This window comes from Symphalangus syndactylus, chromosome 6 (assembly GCF_028878055.3).
Source record: "Symphalangus syndactylus isolate Jambi chromosome 6, NHGRI_mSymSyn1-v2.1_pri, whole genome shotgun sequence".
Classification (NCBI taxonomy): Eukaryota; Metazoa; Chordata; class Mammalia; order Primates; family Hylobatidae; genus Symphalangus; species Symphalangus syndactylus.
The window spans coordinates 95572587-95594782 of NC_072428.2; the positions used below are offsets into that span (position 1 = coordinate 95572587).

Consider the following 22196-nt stretch of genomic DNA (forward strand, 5'->3'; position numbering starts at 1 on the left):
TGGGTTAATTACATGCAAAATGTTGGACAATCTTCACCACTATCTACTTCCCAAATTTTTTCCTGTTCCCAAAATGAAACTCTGTACCCCTAAACAGTAATTTTCCATTACCCCTATCCCTTTCCCCAGTAACCACTATTCTACTTTCTATGTCCATGGATTTGCCTATTCTAGGCGCTTTAAGTGGAATCATAGGCTCGGTGTCTTTTTTTTTTTTTTTTGAGATGGAGTCTCACTCTGTCGCCCAGTCTGGAGTGCAGTGGAGCAATCTTGGCTCACTGCAAGTTCTGCCTCCCGGGTTCACGCCATTCTCCTGCCTCAGCCTCCCGAGTAGCTGGGACTACAGGCGCCCGCCACCACGCCCGGCTAATTTTTTGTATTTTTAGTAGAGACAGGGTTTCACCGTGTTAGCCAGGATGGTCTCGATCTCCTGACCTCGTGATCCGCCCACCTCAGCCTCCCAAAGTGCTGGGATTACAGGCGTGAGCCACTGTGCCCGGCCGGCTCGGTGTCTTTTACCACAGTATTTGAAAGAGATGGTGTCTTTCCAAAGGCTGCGCTAGGTTTTCAAGGGGCAAGGTGTCCACACAAATCCTACAGAGGTATTTGCTCTCACAGAGGTATTTGCTCTCCCAGCCCTGCCAGGCCCTGCTCTGCCCTTCCTTGCTGCCACTCTTGTTCTGTTAGTACCAGCTCACCAGGACCTTACCACCAACTGTGAGTAACATACTCAAGGTGCCCTGGCCAGACCCTCTGGTCTACATTCCCACCTGCAGTTCTTTACCTGAGAACAACAGTGAAGTGGTTTCCTTGAAGCTCTCCCAATTTCAGAGGGTTTTTCTGATAGCTGAAATTCCCTAGCTTAAAGTTCATCAAGCACTTATTCAGGTGGGCAAGTCTTTGTGCAGTTATTCTTTAAAAACAAAAAAAAAGCAACAAAACAAAAAAGAGTAGAAAGAAGATCATGAGATACTGATTGTCTGCCTGGAACAGTACAGAAAACAAGATACAGCACACCTATGACCCCCCGAAAGGAAAAGGCACTGCAGCAGGTGAGGTGGGCGTGTCCTTCTCTCTGCATTTTTCCTTCAGTGTAAATGGTACGTGCTCCCGTTGAAATTGCATACTCCTGGCCATATTTTATATACTCAAAGACTCTTTTTATATGCTGATGAGTAACAGAACAGTAATATCTGTGGAATTTTCTACTTTTTGTGGGGAGAGGGGTGAGAAAAGGGATGGGGACAGAGACAAATCCCATAGAAAGAATGGTATCAAGCTTTTAAAAAAAGGTCATTATTTTTGTCAATCAGAAAAATATTGTAAATTCATTACAGAAAACTTGGAAAATACAAAAAAGAGAAAAGGAAAAGAAATTCATACTTTCATTGCCTGAAAAAAATTTCCACTGACATCTAACTTTTTATTTCCTCCCTTTCTTTTTTTAAAGACATGTTATATATAGCTGGAATTCTACCCAAATCTGTACCATGCTGCTATCATTTAATATATAGAAATTTTCATTAGAAATTCCTTGCCTTCTTCAATAGGAAATGTATATAGAGAAACAGAGTACTGAAAAGCCTTTCTCCCCTTTTTATCTCTAGTGTCACCACTAACAGCCAATGTTGTTTTTTTTGTTTTTTTTTGTTTTTTTTTGAGAAGTCTCTCTCTCTGTTGCCCAGACTGGAGTGCATGGCATGATCTTGGTTCACTCTGCCTCCCAGGCTCAAGCGAATGTCCTGCCTCAGCCTCCCAAGTAGCTGGGATTACAGGCGCACACCACCATGCCCGGCTAATTTTTGTAGTTTTAGTACAGATGGGGTTTCACCATGTTGGCCAGGCTGGTCTTGAACTCCTGACCTCAGGTGATCCGCCTGCCTCAGCCTCCCAAAGTGCTGAGATCACAGGTATGAGCCACCGTGCCCAGCTAATTTTTATATTTTTAGTAGAGATGGGTTTCACCATGTTGGCCAGGCTGGTCTTGAACTCCTGACCTCAGGTGATCCGCCCACATTGGCCTCGCACAGTGCTGCGATTACAGGCGTGAGATAAGTTTGAGAGATTCTTCTGCCTCAGCCTCCCGAGTAGCTGAGAATACAGATACACGCCACCACACCTGGCTATGTTCTTTTGTATTTTCAGTAGAGACAGAGTTTCACCATGTTGGTCAGGCTGGTCTCGATCTCCTGGCCTCAAGTGATCCACCCACCTCAGCTTCCCAAAGTGTTGGGATTACAGCCATGAGCCAGTGCACCTGGCCGTCTTTTTGTTTTTTAGGTTGCCAAGATCCAATTGAGGATCACACATTGCAGTCGTGATGTCTGTTTGGTTTCCACTAAGTGATCTGTCTAGCCTTGTTTTTCATGATATCTGGCCCTTAGAAGAATCCAGGCCAGCACTTTTACACGTCTTTCAATGTGGATTTGTCTGACTGTTTCCTCACGCTGAGACTCAGGTAAACATTTTGGTAGAAATATTACTGAGGTGATATGGCCCTTTTCAATGCATCACATCAAAAGGCAGTGATTGAGTTTGTCCATCATTGATAATAACTTTAATCATTTAATTAGGATAGTATTTACTAGATTTTTACACTCTAAGAGTCTCTTTGTCTTTGCTTTTAATTAGTAATCAGTGGGGAAATACTTTTGAAATTGTGTAAAAATCCTGTTCTCCCCAAAGTCTTTTACCCAATTATTTAGGTACCCAAGCATGACTGTTGACTGAATTGATTATTACTGTGTTGGCTGCAACTGTGTTTCTATATTTGTTGGCATTCTTCTGTAAATAAAAACTATGTAGGGGCCAGGCACGGTGGTTTATGCCTGTAACCCCAGTACTTTAGGAGGCCTAGACGGGCAGATAGCTTGAGCCCAGGAGTTAGAGACCAGCCTGGCCAACACAGCAAGATCCCATCTCTAAAATTAAAACAAACAACTATATACAGAAATTTTAGTTAAATTCATGAATCTCTTTTTCTTAAAAAAAAAAAAAAAAAAAAGCTCTGGGGCCGGGCACGGTGCTTCATGCCTGTAATCCCAGCACTTTGGGAGGCAGAGGCGGGTGGATTACCTGAGGTCAGGAATTCGAGACCAGCCTGGCCAATATGGTGAAACCCCGTCTCTACTAAAAATACAAAAATAAGCCGGGCATGGTGGCACACGCCTGTAATCCCAGCTACTTGGGAGGCTGAGGCAGGAGAACTGCTTGAGCCTAGGAGGCAGAGGTTGCAGTGAGCTGAGATCGTGCCATGGCACTCCAGCTTGGCTGTCAGAAAAAAAAAAAAAAAAAAAAGCTCTGAGATTTAAGTCATATTTAGGATGTCGCCAGTCAGAGATTTTTTTTTTTTTTTTTTAAGATGGAGTCTTGCTCTGTGTTGCCCAGGCTGGAGTGCAGTGGCATGATCTCAGCTCACTGCCACCTCTGGCTCCTGAAATCAAGGAATTATCCTGCCTTGTCTTCCTGAGTAGCTGGGGCTACAGGCACACATCACCATGTCTGGCCAATTTTTGTATTTTTAGCAGAGATGGGGTTTCACCAGGTTGGCCAGGCTGGTCTCAAACTCCTGGCCTCAAGTGATCTGCCCGCCTTGGCCTCCCAAAGTGCTGGGATTACAGGGGTCAGCCAACACACCTGGTCAGAGATTCTTTTTTTTTAATCTCAAATGTAAGTGGAGTACTGTTTTGTTGTTGTTGTTGTTGTTATTGTTGTTGTTGTTGTTGTTTTGAGACGGAGTTTTGCTCTTGTTGCCCAGGCTGGAATGCAATGGTGCAATCTCGGCTCACTGCAACCTCCGCTTCCTGGGTTCAAGCGATTCTCCTGCCTTGGCCTCCCGAGTAGCTGGGATTACAGGCATGCGGCACCATGCCCGGCTAATTTTGTATTTTTAGTAGAGATAGGGTTTCTACATGTTGGTCAGGCTGGTCTTGAACTCCCGACCTCAAGTGATCCGCCCGCCCCAGCCTCCCAAAGTGCTGGGATTACAGGAGTGAGCCACCGTGCCTGGCCTAAGTAGAGTCCTTTTAAATTTGCATTTTAATGTTCAAATTTATGATCCACCTGGAATTTATTTAGCAAAGGGAAATGAGGTAGGGGAGCCACACTTACGGTTTTTTAGATGGTTACTCAGTTATCCAACATTTTTTGAATCACCCATTATTTTCTCCACTTATTTTAAATGATACTTTGAATACGTACTAAATCCTTGGGTGTATCTGGGTCTAGGATTACTCTATTCTACCTGGTCATGTTCCAGTATGAAATTGCTTTAAGTGCTATATCTCTTTTTTGTTTTTGAGACAGAGTCTCTGTTGCCCAGGTTGGAGTGCAGTGGTGCGATCTAAGCTTACTGCAACCTCTGCTTCCTGGGCTTACAAAGTCTCCAGCCTTAGCCTCCTGAGAAGCTGGGACTACAGGCATGCACCACTATGCCCGCCCACCCTGGCCTCCCAAAGTGCTGGGATTACCAGCGTGAGCCACTGCACCTATCCAGGTGCTACATTTATTTTTCTTTCTTTCTTTTTTTGTTTTTGTTTTTGAGACAGAGTCTTGCTCTGTCACCCAGGCTGGAGTGCACTGGTGTGATCTAGGCTTACTGCAACCTCTGCCTCTTGGTTCAAGCAATTCTCCTGCCCCCAGCCTCTCAAGTAGCTGGGATTACAGGCACCTGCCACCAAGCCCAACTAATTTTTGTAATTTTAGCAGAGATGGGGTTTCACCATGTTGGCAAGGCTGGTCTGGAACTCCTGACCTCAAGTAATCTGCCCACCTTAGCCTCCCAAAGTGCTGGGATTACAGGCATGAGCCACCGCACTTGGCTGTGTATATTGATTTTTGTATATTTTCTTATCTTATATAACTTTTTCTTTCTTTTTTAGAGACAGGGAATTGCTCTGCCACCCAGGTTGGAGTGCAGTGGTGCAATCATAGCTCACTGTAACCTTGAATTCCTGGACTACGTGTGGGGGCAATGATAGAACCCAAGAGCACGAATTAACCCAGGGATTCTATCCCAAGGAATCTAGAAGCAGAGGATCAGTATGAACAGAGTGAGGAACGGGGACAGAACTCCTCTTCAGCCAGTAACTACTGCTGTAGAAACTGACAGAACAATTCAGGGTCAGGAGCTGTCCTAGAGAGAGTGTTCCGAAGACTGCTTCCTGATGGTGCCACAGAAGTGCCTGACAGTTCTGTTCTTTTTTTTTAAGTTGAGATGAAGTTAACATAATATAAAATTCACCAGGTTGGGCATGGTGGCTCACGCCTGTAATCCCAGCATTTTGGGAGGCCAAAGTGGCTGAATTGCTTGAGATGAGGAGTTCGAGACCAGCCTGGCCATCCTGGTGAAACCCCATGTCTACTAAAAATACAAAAATTAGCAGGGCATGGTGGTGCATGCCTGTAATCCCAGCTACTCGGGAAGCTGAGGCAGGAGGATTACTTGAACCTCAGAGGCTGAGGTTGCAGTGAGCTGAGATTGTGCCACTGCACTCCAGCCTGGGTGACAGAACAAGACCCCGTATCAAAAAATAAAATAAAATAAATAAATATATACACATATATAATTCACCATTTTAACTGTTATAAAGTGTACACATCAGTGATTTTTAGTATATTCACAACAATGTGAAACCATCACCACTATATACTTCAAGAGAGTTTCCATCACCTGAAAAAGAAACCCTGTACCTATTCAGCAGTCACTCCCGTTTCCTTTCCCTGCAGACCTTGGCAACCATTAATCTACTTTCTGCCTCTATAGATTTTCCTATTTCGGATACATCATATAAACAGAATCACACAATATCTGACCTTGTGCACCTGACTTCTTAGTGGAATGTTTTTAAGGTTTATCCATGTTTTAAGTATATATCAGTATTTTGTTTCATTCTTTTTTGTGGCTGAATAGTGTATAAATTCTTGAATATACGATAGACATCTATCTCTAAATTCCATTGGCACAGCAAAAAGCAAGAACTATACTCAGTTCTGGTTGGTGTGGGTGCTCCCTGAGAAATGGAATGAAGCTGACAATGTCTTCATGATACTATTCACAGTTTTAATTATGATGATCCCAGATCAAGGTCTTTGGTTGTAAATTTACAGCAAATTCAGTGAGTAACTAGGGAACATAAAAATCTTGCTTTTAAACATCAGGAACCAATTAAGCAACATGTTGCACAGAAAACCTTACTTAACAAAGCCAGAGAAATACTGGCCCAAGTTCAGAAAGGAGACTGGCAGTAACAGGCAGGAAAAGAAACAAATCATTCTGAATGAGACTGTTCCTGCCTGAGACCCTGCTAAAATTACTAGGTGGCTTTAGAGTTTCATGAAGCTGAAAAGACATGCTGCTTATCCCCAGGACTGATCAATCCAGCAGTCATTCAAATGCTTGTGTGGCAGAGTGGGTTTCTCCTGTTCACAAGTTCCCACGGGAAAGGCCAATCTGCCTGGCCCCATGTATCCATTAAACAAACTAAGGGTGTAGCCTGTATCCGTGAGATAAGTGCTGTGTGCTTTCAGAGGGCCAACGTTTAGGTGTCTAACACAGTTTCTTACTAAGTCAACAGGAAGATGATAAAGGCAGCAAAAATCTGAGGACAGAGCAGTGTCCTGATGAAGTGTGACATCTGCTGGCTGACCAAGAAAAAAAGAAATATTCTCGGTCTTCAACTATTCTAAGACTTCACATTAGAAAACCCAAAATGAAATAACAAGATGCCATTTTTTGACCCTCAAATTAGCAAATGACTCCCTGCCCCCATCATAACACCATACTGAGGAAGAGTCTAGGGAACTAGAATAAAGGTGGTAAATTGGTACCACTTTTTTGCAGGATAATTAGACTTTGCTATTAAAAAAAAGAGAGAATTTCTCTGTGTTTTGACCAGCAGATGGAAAGAAAAAAGACAAACCACGTTAAAATGTCATATTCCCTTTAAGTCAGTAATCTCACTGCTAAGTTTATCTTAATGAACTTATCACAGATGTATGCCAAGATTTAGCTACAAATATGTCTGTCATGGACTGGGTTATAATAGCAAGAAACGAGAAACAATGTAACATTCAAAAATAGAGTAATAGTTTAAATTAGGATATATCCATACATTCAAACATATTTTGCTATATACCTACAGGAAATAAGGTACATCACCTATTGTTCAAAATAATACATAAGTATTGTTGTTTAAAAAGGAAAAAAAGTCCCTCAAAAAATATATACCATGTTGTGAATAAGGTGATCTCGGAGGAAGTACAGTTATGGTAGGCCTTTCATTTTCTACCTAGTTCTTTCTGTGTTGAAAACAAAACAGGCAGGGCGCGGTGGCTCACGCCTGTAATCCCAGCACTTTGGGAGGCCGAGGTGGGTGGATCACGAGGTCAGGAGATCGAGACCATCCTGGCTAACATGGTGAAACCCCGTCTCTACTAAAAATATAAAAAAATTAGCTGGGCGTGGTGGCAGGTGCCTGTAGTCCCAGCTATTGAGGACGCTGAGGCAGGAGAATGGCATGAACCTGGAAGGCAGAGCTTGTAGTGAGCCGAGATCCCACCACTGCACTCCAGCCTGGGCAACAGAGCGAGACTCCATCTCGAAAAAAAAAAGAAAGAAAGAAAGAAAAGAAAAAGAAACAAAATAAACCAACTTATTTTTTTATCAGAAACAAAATTCACAGAGCCAGCTAGAAATCATAGGAGGTGACTAGGTATTTTAGATACCAAAGAGAAGGCAAAAACCTTCTGTTGTGACCTCTATCCACAGAGGATGAGAAAGCCTGAGCCTTCAAACCCCTGTCCCCCTACCCCCATTCTTCTGAGTTTCTGGGAAGCCCCTGGCCCATTACCCACAGAGGTTATTTCAAATCTCCACTCTCTTTCAAGCTCCCTTACCCACTCCTGCTCCTTCACTCTGAGCAAATAACTCCACATTCTATATGCCACAAGGAGAAAATGAAACCGGGCCACCAGATAGGAACACCATCATCTTCATGTATTTACTCCTGCTCTCTTTCAAATGCTTCAGTATTTGTACACACCACCAGTAAAAGCAATGGTGAGATGACTGCTTTTACGACATCATGCCACTGTCCCAAGGACAAGGAAGAAAAAGAACTGGAATAAACATTATGATGCAACCGGTTCAACAACTACATTATTTAAGGGGAATCAGAAAAGTAGTGGGAAAGAAGCCCAATTATAGGGGATTATGGGGTAAAGAGGAGATACCACCATAAATTCTTCATAAAAAGATGAGGAAATTCAAAATAAACATCTGGGCTGGGCGTGGTGGCTGATGCCTGTAGTCCCAACACTTTGGGATGCTGAGGTGGGTGGATCACCTGAGGTCAGGAGTTCAAGACCAGCCTGGCCAACATGGCGAAACTCCATCTCTACTAAAAATATAAAAATTAGTCAGGTGCACTAGTGCATGCCCGTAATCCCAGCTACTTGGGAGGCTGAGGCAGGAGAATCACTTGAACTGGGGAGGTGGAGGTTGCAGTGAGCCAAGATCCCACCATTGCACTCTACCCTGGGCGACAGAGCAACACTGTTTAAAAAAAAAAAAAATCCGAGAAACCAAAATAAATACATGTATTTAAGTAGAGGTAGCAAACATAGCATACTTTATTTTTAATTGCAGTATGACTAACATAAACTGTACATATTTAAAATGTACAAGTGTTGACATGTGTATAAGCCCATGAAACCATTACCATATTAAAGACAATGCATCCATCACCCCCAGAAGTTTCCTTGCCCCTATGTTATTTCTCTCTCCCACCATTCCTTGCCTCTGGAGTTATACTAATATGACAGCCTAAATGTGTCTGACACAGTACAGCTATTAAATTCATCCTTTCTCTTTTACCTTCACTGTGAGTAACTGGGTTCAGACCCTTATTCTCCCTCCCCAGAATATGTCAACAGCCCTGGTCTCTAGTTTCGCACGTCTTACTCCACCCGCGATCCGTAATCCAGCCTCTATACACCACTCCCCGTTTAGATTAAAGTTGAGGCAAAGACCCTCAACCTGACCTAACAGGCCCTTCAGGATCTACATCCTGCCTAACTCCTAGATCCTTATTTCTCGCAATGCTCCTCAAAAACTAAAGTACGTGCCAGGTACCAAATATGTTTTCCAACGTCTTTTCTTAACCTGCTTTTCTGATTTGGAAAAAACAACACTAAATCCTACCCAGCCCCAGGAAATCTCTACTCATCCTTCTAGAATCTAGACCAGTGGTTCCCAATCAGGGGCAATTCTGGCCCTCAGGGAATACCTGACAATGCCTAGAGACATTCTTTGCTATCATAAGTGGGCAAGGAGTTGCTACTGCTACATAGTGGGTAGAGACTAGGGATGCTGCAAAACATCCTGCAATGCACAGGACAGTCCCCACAACAAAGAATCACCCAGCCCCGAAGAGCAACAGTGCAGAGGCTGAGAAGCCTTGAACTAAATTAAAACTCAGCATCCCACTTTCTATGAAAGCTTTCCTGTGTTCCCTCCACATCAACTCCCATGCTTGTTGACAGGCATACATTAACATCCAAAGTATATCTCTATTTCAGCATTTATCTCACTGCAGGAGAAGTTCTGATTTTCATGTCCGTCTATTCCACTAATTATAATTACTTCAAAAACACAAACTATCGTTTTTATCTGTAGATCTCGGGTGTACAACAAAACAGCATGTCCACCGTCTTGTAATTTTAAATAACATATTTAACAATGAATGAAAAAAAGAGGGAAAGAAGCATTTATTCTCTTGACTTTACCAAAAAAATTCTTTAAAAATTACACAAATAATACACGTTTCATAGATAAGAAGAAAAAAACAGAATGAAAAGTAATTTTTAAATAGACAGAAGCACCATCTAAAGCTGAAAGAGAGAAACCCCCAAAGTAAATTTGAGAATTCTGAAAAGCAGTGCCAGGATTTTTACAGTATAAATCCTGTTATGTGCTCTCTACTTACTTGAGAACAGCAATCTCTTGAACTGTTATAGCCCTTTTATCTTTGGTTCCCATGTAGGAGAATATATTTGGCTTGACTCTGGTAAAAGAGAAACAAGATCATCTGAAGTCACATACCGTAATATTATAAGGAAATCCTAATTCTCATAATTTAAGTTTTAATATAAACATACTTACAATCATAACACAGTAAGAGAATGAGGAGAAACTTTATTTTAACATGAATCCAGTGAGGCTGGGCGCAGTGGCTCACGTCTGTAATCCCAGCACTTGGGAAGCCAAGACTGGTGGATCACCTGAGGTCAGGAGTTCAAGACCAGCCTGGCCAATATGATGAAACCCCAGCTCTAGTAAAAATACAAAAATTAGCTGGGTGTGGTGGTGTGTGCCTGTAGTCCCAGCTACTTGAGAGGCTGAGGCATGAGAACCGCTTGAACCCAGGAGGTGGAGGGTACAGTGAGTCGACATCATGTACTGCTCTCCAGCCTGGGTGACACAGCAAGACTCCGTGTCAAAAACAAACAAACAAAAAACACTGGGTGTGGTGGCTCATGCCTCTAATCCCCAGCACTTTGAGAGGCCAAGGCAGGTGGATCACCTGAGGTCAAGAGTTCAAAACCAGCCTAATATGGTGAGACCCCATCTCTACTAAAAATACAAAAATTAGCTGGGCGTGGTAGTGTGTGCCTGTAGTCCCAGCTACTCAGAAGGCTGAGACAAGGGAATTGCTTGAACTCAGGAGGCTGAGGTTGCAGTGAGCCGAGACCACGCTGCTGCACTCCGGCCTGGGCCACAGAGTGAGACTCCATCTCCAAAAAAAAAAAAATCTATGAAAACAACATAAATTCATATGCAAACTAGAAAAGTAAATGATAGCCAGGTGTGGTGGCATGCACCTACAGTCCCAGTTACTGGGGAGGCCTGAGGCTGGAGGACCGTCTGCGCTCAGGAGTTCGAGGCTGCACTGCGCTATGATGGTGGTGCCTGTGAACAGCCACTGCACACTACACTCCTGACTGGGTGACATAGTGAGACCTGCTCTCTTTAAAAAGAAACAAAAAATGTAAATGATGGCCAAATAATTCTTTGTTTTTTTTTTTTGGAGACGGAGTCTCTGTCACCCAGGCTGGAGTGCAGGGGCACAATCTCGGGTCACTGCAACCTCTGCCTCCCGGATTCAAGCAATTCTCCTGCCTCAGCCTCCCAAGTAGCTGGGATTACAGGCATGCACCACCACATCTGGCTGATTTTTTGTATTTTTAATAGAGATGAGGTTTCGCTATGTTGGCCAGGCTGGTCTTGAATGCCCGACCTCAGGTGATCCACCCACCTCGGCCTCCCAAAGTGCTAGGATTATAGGGGTGAGCCACTGCGCCCAGTCAATAATTCCTTTCTTGGCAGTGTAAACATTTGTGGCTATTGGTAAATAACTGATGTTGTTCAAAGACTTGGCTAGCCAGCAACAAAAAAGGCAACAATGCACTTCCTACCCATTACCTGCAATTCATTACATTACATAAGACAGTGAAAGCAAAGAAAAATGCATTCTAGAGATAAAATGTACCACTATGAAAATTTATCTTCTGTTTTTAAAAAGCTATTGTGTGAATTTTCCTAAAATGCTATTGATTTGTATTAAAAAATGAAAAAAGCCAAATGAAATGCTGAAACTGGGATCTGAATAGTTTTGATAGGAAGATAATAAGTAACCTAGTTAACTAAAAAGTATTTTATAAACTTAAACATTCCATATGAGAAGGAAAAAGCCAGGAAGGATTTCTTAAACCCTGAGCAATCCTCAACTCCCGATCTTGGAGGAACTCCCTCCCCACCCACCTATTCCTGTCAAGAATAGTCTGTTCTCTCTGGCTCAGGTACAGGCATAGTATCACAGACTCTCTCCCAGGGAGTTAATAAATAGAGCAAAATAAATGTTACTTAATTGGGTACCGTGTATTATGGGCTGAACTGTGTCTCCCCCAAAATTAGTATGTTGAAGCTCTGACCCCCCAGGACCTCAGAATGTGACTGTATTTGGAGACAGGGCCTTCAAAGAGGTGATTCAGTTAAAATGAGGCCATTTAGGGTGGGCCCTAATCCAATCTGACTGGTGTCCTCATAAGAGGAAATGCGGACACACACAGAGATACCAGGGGTGTGCGTGCACAGGGAAAATGCCACATGAGGACACAACGAGAAGGCAGCCATCTGCGAGCCAAGGAGAGACACTTCCGGAAAACAAACAAACTTGCCGACACCTTGAGCTTGGGACTGCTAGCCTCTAGAAGCATATATGAATATTAATTTCTGTTAAGCCACCTGGTCTGTGGTATTTTGTTATGGACGTCCTAGCAAATTAATACACTGTGTTTCCATATTTAAAATGAGTTAAATATATATTGGAAACCAAATTTCCACAGCATACAGACTTGCTGTGGTGCGTAGCCACTTCCATTTTTAAGAAAAGCTTTGGCACCTTGCCGATCCCCAGAGATCCAGTCTCTGCTATATTTACATTCCTGTTAGGAAATCAGACCGGTCTCAGGTTTAGTCAGTCTCCAGGAAGTGGGAGCTCCCAGTCTGGCAAAACCAACATCTGCAGCCACGTCAAAGGGTAAGTATAGGCTTTCAAAAGAGAAAGTTAAGTTTTATTTTCAACCACACAGATTGGTAACTCTCAACTGCATGCGAATCATTTACTTATGGAATTTTCATCTTGAATTATTGGCACTATGTATGTGGGGGTCAAAAAAATCAATTCATCCATTGCCTAAGAAAACTATCCTCATGGCCTGGCACAGTGGCTCACGCCTAGAAGAAACAATGCATTTCCTATCCATGATAGGTGATTTTTTTTTTTTTCTGAGACGGAGTCTTGCTCTGTTGCCAGGCTGGAGTGCAGTGGCACAATCTCGGCTCACCGCAACCTCTGCTTCCCGGGTTCAAGCAATTCTCCTGCCTCAGCCTCCTGAGCAGCTAATACTACAGGCGCATGCCACCATGCCCAGCTAATTTTTGCATTTTTAGTAGAGATGGGTTTTCACCATGTTGGCCAGGATGGTCTCGATCTCTTGACCTCGTGATCTGCCCTCCTCAGCCTCCCAAAGTGCTGGAATTACAGGTATGAGCCACCGTGCCAGGCCGATCAGCAATGCTTAATCCCAGCACTTAGGGAGGCTGAAGTGTGAAGACTGCTTGAGCACAGGAGTTCGAGACCAGCCTGGGCAATATGGTGAGACTCTGTCTCTAAAACCTAATAAAATTAGCCTGGCATTGTGGCACAGGCCTGTAATCCCAGCTACTCAGGAGGCTAAGGTGGGAGGAATGCCTGAGCCCAGGAAGTCAAGGCTGCAGTGAGCCTGATCATACCATCATTCACTCCAGCCTGAGTGATAGACTGAGACTCCGTCTAAAAAAAAAAAAAGAAAGAAAGAAAACTATCATTGGGAGGAGCATTTACTATCTGTAATCTGTGCTCCTCCTGCATGGAAAAAGGAATACACATTTCTGTTGCTTTGATTTTGTATAGGCATAACAACAGTAACTCACCTTAAGTATTTGGAGAGTACATTAATAGCATCCATGGTGTCTTTGTTTTCCTTATATAGTACAAAGTGGCAGTAACTTCCCCTAGATTTTGGCCAAGAATGTTTTCTTGGATCTTGAAAGCAAAAAAATTAACATTATATATACCATAATAAAAGTTATAGATGTAAGAGCTCATTTTTCGCTATAGAACCTTTGAGTGGAAAATCAGTTCTAGTCCGATAAAGAAATATAGGTTAAGTGGTTATAGCTGTGTGGACTAGAGGTATTACATTTCCTGTAATTGGACACTTAACATTACCTATCCATATTAAAAATAAAAAGTTAAAATGTGGCTGGGCACGGTGGCTCACACCTGTAATCTCAGGACTTTGGGAGGCCAACGTGGGCAGATGGCTTGAGCTCAGGAGTTCATGACTGGCCCGGGCAACATGGCAAGACCCATCTCCACTAAAAATAGCCAGGCATGGTGGTGCACACCTGTGGTCCCAACTACTCAGACGGCTGAGGTGGGAGGATCACATGAACACATGGGGTGGAGGTTGTAGTGAACCGAGATCATGCTACTGCACTCCAGCCTGGGTGACAGAGCAAAACCCTGTCTCAAAAAATAAATAAAAGAAAAATATTTTTAATTAAAAAAAAACATAAAAAAATTAAGCCAGGTTAAATGTTAACTTCTGAGCAGCTAGTGTTACTTCAGTTGTGCAACCCTGTGTTAAAAAATGTAAGATTTAGGTCAAGTGTGGTGGCTCATGCCTGTAATCCCAGCACTTTGGGAGGCTGAGACGGGCAGATCACCTGAGGTCAGGAGTTTGAGACAAGCCTGGCCAACATGGTGAAACCCCATCTCTACTAAAAATACAAAAATTAGCTGGGCGTTGTGGCAAGTGCCTGTAATTCCAGCTACTTGGGAGGCTGAGACAACAGAATTGCTTGATCCCGGGAGGCAGAGGTTACAGTGAGCCAAGATCGTGCCATTGCATTCCAGCCTGGGAAACAAGAGTGAGACTCCATCTCAAAAAAAAAAAAAAAAAGTATGTGTGTGTGTGTGTGTATATATATATATATATATATAGAGAGAGAGAGAGAGAGACATACATACATATATATTATATAGATTTAAGCTGCTCAAAGTGTTGTTTTTTTTTTCAAGTACTTTGGGAAAAACATGTAAGCCCAAATTGCACTTTACAGACGCTGTACAATAACATTCATGAGTCCTGTGTGGCACAGAGCTGCAGTTGTTACTTAAACAACACATCTAGTTCATTTGATTACTGTAACTCCATGAAAGAAAAACTGAAAAAATGTTTCATACAATTCCTAGAAAGAGTCCTCTTCTTTTAAAAATAATCCTTTTTCATGAACTCATGAATCCCTTATCTTCAGAGACTTAAGATACTGCTGGTACTGAAGTTGGTACTTGGATACCTGGCTTTGTCAAGGCAAAAGCACTGTTTGGTAAGTTAGTGATAAACTACAATGAAAAGAACAAAAGACTCCATAAACCATTTCAGAAAACCGCCATAGCATGTATGCCTAGTGAATCACCCTTCCTTCTTGATAAATATGTGAGTTTTTTCTGTCTTGGACAGAAAAGTATTACAAGTATTTCTTTAGTCCTTGGTGTGAATTCCTCACAAGTTCTTCAGAAAACTGTTGAGTAGGAATATCATTTTCGGTTTTCCTTCCAGCTATCAGTTAAGCAAATTGTCTATACTTAGCACTTGTGACAAAATCTTTGGCATTTCACTTTATCTACATGAAATGCCAAATGCTCTTACCTGCTGCAGTTCTGACCTCTGTCCAAATGCACAGCATAAAGAGCACAAAAGAGCAATGTTTAATTTATAATATTAAAGTGCTTTAGAGGTGAACATGCAAATGATCGCATGGTAAGTTTACACTGAGGACTTCTACAGCACCCGGTAGTTATGCGGTGGGTTAACAGCCATTTAGACATTAACAATGGAATGTTTTAGAGGCAAACAGTGAACAAGTAGAAAACTCTTCTACAGGTGAAGCCTCCTTGTCTCAATCCCTTCACAATGGGCATGTTAGTTCATGCTCAAAGCTGCACTGTCTGTACCCATGGGATGAAGCAAAAGGTTTAAGGATAGTAAATGCTTCCCCAAAAAGAGATCTGTTTTCTTAAATATGGGAGGACATGTACCAAAATGCTATTTGTGATTATCTGTTTTTTTGATAGTGAGACTACAAGTAATTATTGCTTTGCTTTGTACTTTTCTGCGTTTCATGAATTTCTTGCATTGAATTAAAGACTTTTAAATTTGAAAAATGTTAAATATTATAGAAAACAGCTAAGTTCTTTATAGATTAAAAAAGATTTAAGAGATGACTTAAGAGGCTTATCAATGAGAGCAATGTTCTGACCTTGTTTTTATCATTCTTTGAACAAGCCATCTGTATATAAAAAAGACATTTTTGAGATACAGCAAAACCAAATATGCAATAGGTATGTGATAGGAAGAAATTATTGTTGATGTTTTGGATGTGATAATAGTTCGGGGTTTCAGTCCTCATCTGGCAAATACATACTGAAATATTTATGAGTGAAAAGCCATGCTATGTAGAATTTCCTTTAAAATGCTCCAGCAAGAAAAAAAAGGAGGAAGGATAGATCAATAAAACAACAGAATGCTGATAATCTTAAAGATGGTTTATGGGTACATAGGTTCCATATACTATTTCCACTATTTGACTGCAAGTTTGAAAATGTCCATAATAAAAACTTTAAAAACGCTTGTGATAAAAGTTGATGAAGTGTAGCTACATTTTTCTCAACTACCCCTTTGGCGTATTCATAATTAAGTATAATGGCAAGAAATAAATGAAGCCACAAGACTCAAAAACTAAATGCTGCTAAACCTTAAGAGAAACCATGACAACAGAGTATGAGTTTTGGCTCACAAGCATGCATCTTCTATTTAGCAAATCCAAGCACTGAGCATGCATACAATTATCTCCTTTGCAAACAACAGATACAAGTATGCATTCTTTTTCTAAGTACACTCAATATACAAAATAGTAAGTATATGCATTGATTAACTAGGAATATTTTAAATAACAGAAAATCAGTAAGTCTCCATTTATTTTGGGCAATTTGTGTGACTTTATAAAACTCCACCCGCAAGAATGCTAAGAAGCATATACTTAACTTTATAATTTGAGTGAATTTAAAATAACTTTCAGACATTTTTGAGACACTGATTTATACTGCAAATGCACAGAATTCCCAGGCTGGGTAATATGGTTCCTATTTGAAGAAGGCTGCTTCCAGCTTCTGAGGGCCTAACAAGGCAGTCCCAGTCTAGTAGAAATGGAAACCAGATAAAAGGGAAACCAGGTTCAGGAAGTTTCATTTATTGAGCACAGAGATCTCCATGAATAAGGAAGGAAAAATGTTTCTAGCTGAGAAAGATGAAAAGATGGGGTAGCATGCGGAACATTCTTTCCTTCTTATTCAAGGTCATTCCCACCATCGCACCCCTGCACACCAACCTTCAGCTTTTTCAGGGATCCTACTCCATTATCTTTATTTTGTTATTCGCCTCCCTGAATTTTCACCTTCTCTCTCCACTGTCTCTTTCCTTTTTGAAAATATATATTTTTCTTTTTATAGAGATGAGGTTTTGCCATGTTGGCCAGGCAGGTCTGGAACTCCAGGCCTCAAGTGATCTGCCCGCCTCGGCCTCTCAAAGTGCTGAGATTACAGGCGTGAGCCACTGCGCCTGGCCCTCCATTATCTCCCTTGCATATATAAATAACTCACAGCTCTTCCATCTTAAAAGCCTAACCTATGTTCCCCTCTCCTTAATTATGTTCGCTTCTTCTCCTCTTTGCAAGTTATTCAAAAAAGCAGTCAGTATATACTACCTTCCATCTCAACCTACTGTGTAAACTGGTTTCCAACCTCATCATTCCACTAGAATGCTCTGGTGAAAAGACACCAACAACTTCCATGTTGCTAAACTGATAGACAGGTTTCAGAGTAATTATCTTGCTGGACTTATCTGTAGCATTTTCCATTGCCACAGGAATGGAAGCAATGGTAGTCCATTGACCACTCTGATTATTGGGATTCCCTATTCCTGTGGTTCCATAACACCAGTCTTTCCCAGAGAGCTTCTTTGTACCTGTCTAGCTCTTCCTCCTGAGTCTCTATGGATTCCTACATAAAGGGATCCCTCCTGGGGACCATTCATTTCAGAAAGTATACAGAACCTGTACATACCACATGGCAGAATTTTCTTTTTTTTACATAAGTCTTTAAAAACTATGTTCTTAGAGGCATTTGGAATGTATACTGTCTCAAAATATAAATTAATTTATCAGTAATGTTATGATAGTTTGGATGGTATTTTCAAAAAAATATCACATATACATTTTGGTAGGTAAAGCAATGTGCCCTATCAGACTGGCTTAACACATAAAATAATGTCTGAGTTTAAATAGCTGGTAATTTGTGGTGTTTGGGCACCATGATTTAGAATCTACCACATCTATGTTTTAGGATGCCACAGTGCTATCTGAGAAAAGTTCAGGTTAAGAATATTGTGAATCTGCTAGATAATGCATAATAACAATTTCTATCAGGATCTGGTAGTAATACAGCTAAAAAAAAATTGTAAATTACAAAGCTTTGTAATGATATTTTAAAAGCTAAATTATTCAAATGCTAGGCAAGATGGCTCAAGAGGACAAGCTGTCACTGGTAGAGGGCCACGAACAATAATCTTTGGATACCAGCTCTTCCTCCTTTCCTAGGGGTGTTCACTTTAGGCCACTCTCAGCTTGGGGAGAGTGGGGTCTAAAATGAATGCAGGCTCCTAAGTGCCCATTTAGGCCAGGGGTGGCCTTCCATGAGGAGGTGGGAGAGATGGCAGAGATTTAGTCCGTCTTTGAATAGATGCCACAACACCACAAGCCCAAGAAGTGTGGTTCTCTATACAAGAGGGGGTTGATCCAATCTGACTTCCTTCTTGCTTATTTTTAAAGTGAGAAATTCCTTTCTTACTGAAGGTGTCCAAAGGAAAATGCGGAAGGGTGGTTCACATCACACAGCTCAGTACTTCACTTGTAAAATCTTAAGGAAACTTCGTAACAACAACAAAAAAACGAAAGGCGGGTGTCGCATAAGCAGAGAAAATGTGGATAAAAACACAACATGAGAGACCTGGCACTGTGTTTAATGAAGGGGATGGGTAGAAAGACTGTAATGGCTGCTTTGGCCTGCAAATGCCCTACACCCTCTCACAAAACCCAGCATCCTAAGAAATGATTATCACTTCCAAGAAGCCACCAGTCAAAAAAACAGTTTTTGCTTTTTCCAACCTGCTTCCTCATGACCACACCAAGCAGAATAAGACCTTGCCTTGTCTTCTCGCCTTCATAATGGGCAGCACTGCTCACCAACGTGGGCTGTTTCTTGACAGAAAATAACTCCCTAGCAGCCTTCCCAACTGGGTTCCCTGAGAGAATTAGGACCAAGTGCCCCAAGGCATGGGTGTCTGTAGAAGTCACCTCTCCTCTCCATCTACAGTAGTTACTAGCTATACACTATCCTTAGGAGAACTGAACCAACAGTGGCTCATATCACTTTCCACTGGGCTTACTCTTCTTTGAGCAACCTTGGCCGAAAAAAGGCTGCTCAGGTGATATTTTATACCACGACCCAGACATTAAAGAAACATACAGCAACCCACCATTCGTTTGTGGAGTAAAAAGTAATTCAGAACTCATGCCCCAAGCAGTTCCAGGACACATCATCTGGCTTTTCTTTTCAGTGTTCACTGAAAGCTGGCCTCTGATTTTCACCTCTTCCTCTGAAACTGCTCAGGTATCTCATCTCTATAGCACTATCCAGACTTGCTGCCTTGACTAGATTATTTCCTCAGGCACAGCTAAGCTTTCCTCCTGTTCTCTTTTTTGTTATACCCTCTCATTTCACTAGAAACATGGTTATAAGCAATTAAGGCTTCATCCATCACAGTATTATCTTTTGAATTAACCTAAAAGAATACTGAAAGAGCCCTAATAAATAAAGTTTTTTGTTATATGGTCTTAGAATTTTGCCCTAACAAATGTGTCTAGGAATAACTGTTCATTAATACAGGCCACTGCTAGTAGGAGAGGAGGGTGAGGAAATAACTTTTTCTTGTTGTAATTTTCATTTAAATTTTATCTGTCAATTTGGTAGGTAAAAAAAAAAATTACCTAATTTTCCTGAAAGGTTATATGCAAATAGAAACTTTTGTGGCTGTAGAAAACACATTAGAACATAAATATCAGTGACTCACTGGGAATATGCCCATTTCAAATGAATGATACACAACAAAAGATGGGCTGAGACACAAGGGTGTCTTTCTCTATATTCTGTATTTTTTATGTGTGACTGAAGGAGATACAGTTGGAAAGCAAAAGCTCTTTCAATATAGGGGCCTGGCAAAAAATACGCCTCCTTCAATATAGGGGTCTTGGCCAGGTGCAGTGGCTTACGCCTGTAATCCTAGCACTTTGGGAGGCCAAGACGGGCGGATCACGAGGTCAGGAGATCAAGACCATCCTGGCTAACAAGGTGAAACCCCGTCTCTACTAAAAATACAAACAATTAGCTGGGCGTGGTGGCAGGTGCCTGTAGTCTCAGGTACTCAGGAGGCTGAGGCAGGAGAATGGCATGAACCCGGGAGGCGGAGCTTGCAGTGGGCCGAGATCGTGCCACTGCACTCCAGCCTGGGCGACAGGGCGAGACTCTGTCTCAAAAAAAAAAAAAAAAAAAAAAAAAAAAAAAATATATATATATATATATAGGGGCCTTGCAAAAAAATGTGCCACTGGGACAGGTGACAAGTGTTCCTCCATGAAGAACACAGAATGAGCAATAATCCTATTTTCTTCTTGAATTGCCACTCAGTATGCTCTGCTCTTCAGGGAACATATCAAATCCCTAAGACTCTCTCTCAGGCACTACTGTAATTTCAGCAAATCTTTACTCACATAAAAGACCTAATGCCCCTTGCCAGGCAGGCCGCAGGACTGCGCTGGCATCTTAAGTGACAATACTCACCCTCTCTGAAGGAGGGACATGATAAATATTGTTCTCTGAGCAGCACTATAGTAGCACTTGAACATGAACAGGCAAGGCTAACGAGAAGCGGGGCCTGCTGCTCACAGCTGCCTGGCAGGAGGAAGCCGCTCACAGACACCTACTTGCCAAAGCCTTTTTCCCAGCTGCGTGGTAGGCTACAATGTATTTCTTCCCCTCCCTATCCTCTGTTTTTGTCTCTAATCCTGGAAACAGAGATTTGATAGCCTGATGGATGATGGTTCTTTTCTCTTTGGTGTCCTCGATAACCTATTAAAAAAAAACAGATAGCAATACCACTAAGTTAACAAACATTAAATAGGGAAGTAATACAGTGAATTAGTAAAAACACTGCTCACCTTGTTAACTATGCAAAATAACAAAAGTGCCTGCATACGATTTCAAAAATCTTTTATTTTTATTTTTTAGACAGAGTCTCTCTCTGTTGCTCAAGCTGGAGTACAGTGGAGTGATCTCAGCTCACTGCAACCTCCACCTCCCGGGTTCAAGGGATTCTCCTGCCGCAGCCTCCTGAGTAGCTGGGATTACAGGCTCGTGACACCATGCCTGGCTAGTTTTTGTATTTTTAGTAGAGATGGGGTTTCACCACGTTGGCCAGGCTACTCTCAAACTCCTGGCCTCAAGTGATCCATCTGCCTTGGCCTTCCAAAGTGCTGAGATTACAGGCGTGAGCCACCGTGCCCAGTCTCAGAAATATTTCAGAGCTTCCCAATATTGCAAATCCCAGGAGCCTGTTGATGGAGCACATCCATCTGCCAGACACTGTACAAAGCACTATGGTCATCATTTTATTTAATCCTTTGTAATCTCTCCATCATAACACCATTATATCTATTTAGAAGTGAGCAATTGTGTCTACGGTTATATAGCTGGAAGGTGGTAGAGCTGGATTTAAAATCCAGGCTGTCAAACCCAGGGGCTACCAACCCAGATGCTCCTTCTCGGGGTCTCTGCTGGACAGACACCTTAGGGCTCCTATGTGAAAATGCAGGCAAAGCTAGGCCTTTTGGTATGTGAGAAGCTCAGTCCTTTGAACAATCCAACCTACAGCTGCTTCTTATTGAATTATATTCTAAATTATTTTATAATGAGGTTCTAGCACATGGGTTCACAGTAAAGAAAAATCATGATATAAACTCACTAGTTACATGATATTTTCAGTTTGTGAGTGCATCTCATACTGAGAATTTTCCCTCCCTCTTTACTCAATATAACCACAAATGTGTGTATATATGCCTCATTTTAAGAATCGAAAAAAAATTCACAAGATTCATACTTACTATTTGCAATGCACAAATATTTTCTATGTTATCGCTATTATTATATATATTTTTTGAGACACAGTCTGGCTCTGTCACCCAGGCTGGAGTGCAGTGATGTGACCTTGGCTCACTGCAACCTCTGCCTCCCAGGCTCAAGCCATCCTCCTATCTCAGCCTCTCAAGTAGCTGGGACTACAGGCATGTGCCTCCATGCCCAGCTAATTTTTTAATGTTTTGTAGAGATGGCATTTAGCCATGTTGCCCAGGCTGGTCT

At 41.9% G+C, this 22196-nt stretch overlaps 1 protein-coding gene across 12 annotated transcripts in view; it reads right to left on the reverse strand.

The window, feature by feature from the left end:
• Nucleotides 1-22196, reverse strand: part of PUS7 (pseudouridine synthase 7) — a 113136-nt gene that overhangs the window by 72349 nt on the left and 18591 nt on the right. For 9 of the 12 annotated variants that reach the window (XM_063641583.1, XM_063641581.1, XM_063641584.1 and 6 more), the window contains exons 5-8: nt 20765-20909; nt 13535-13646; nt 9987-10064; nt 785-913 (exon numbers count right to left, since the gene is read on the reverse strand). In XM_063641583.1, the coding sequence (XP_063497653.1) occupies nt 785-913; nt 9987-10064; nt 13535-13646; nt 20765-20909 (464 nt within the window). Of the gene's footprint in view, nt 1-784; nt 914-9986; nt 10065-13534; nt 13647-15318; nt 15337-20764; nt 20910-22196 lie in introns of all 12 variants that reach the window. The other 3 variants (XM_063641588.1, XM_063641589.1, XM_055283540.2) reach the window with 2 other exon arrangements.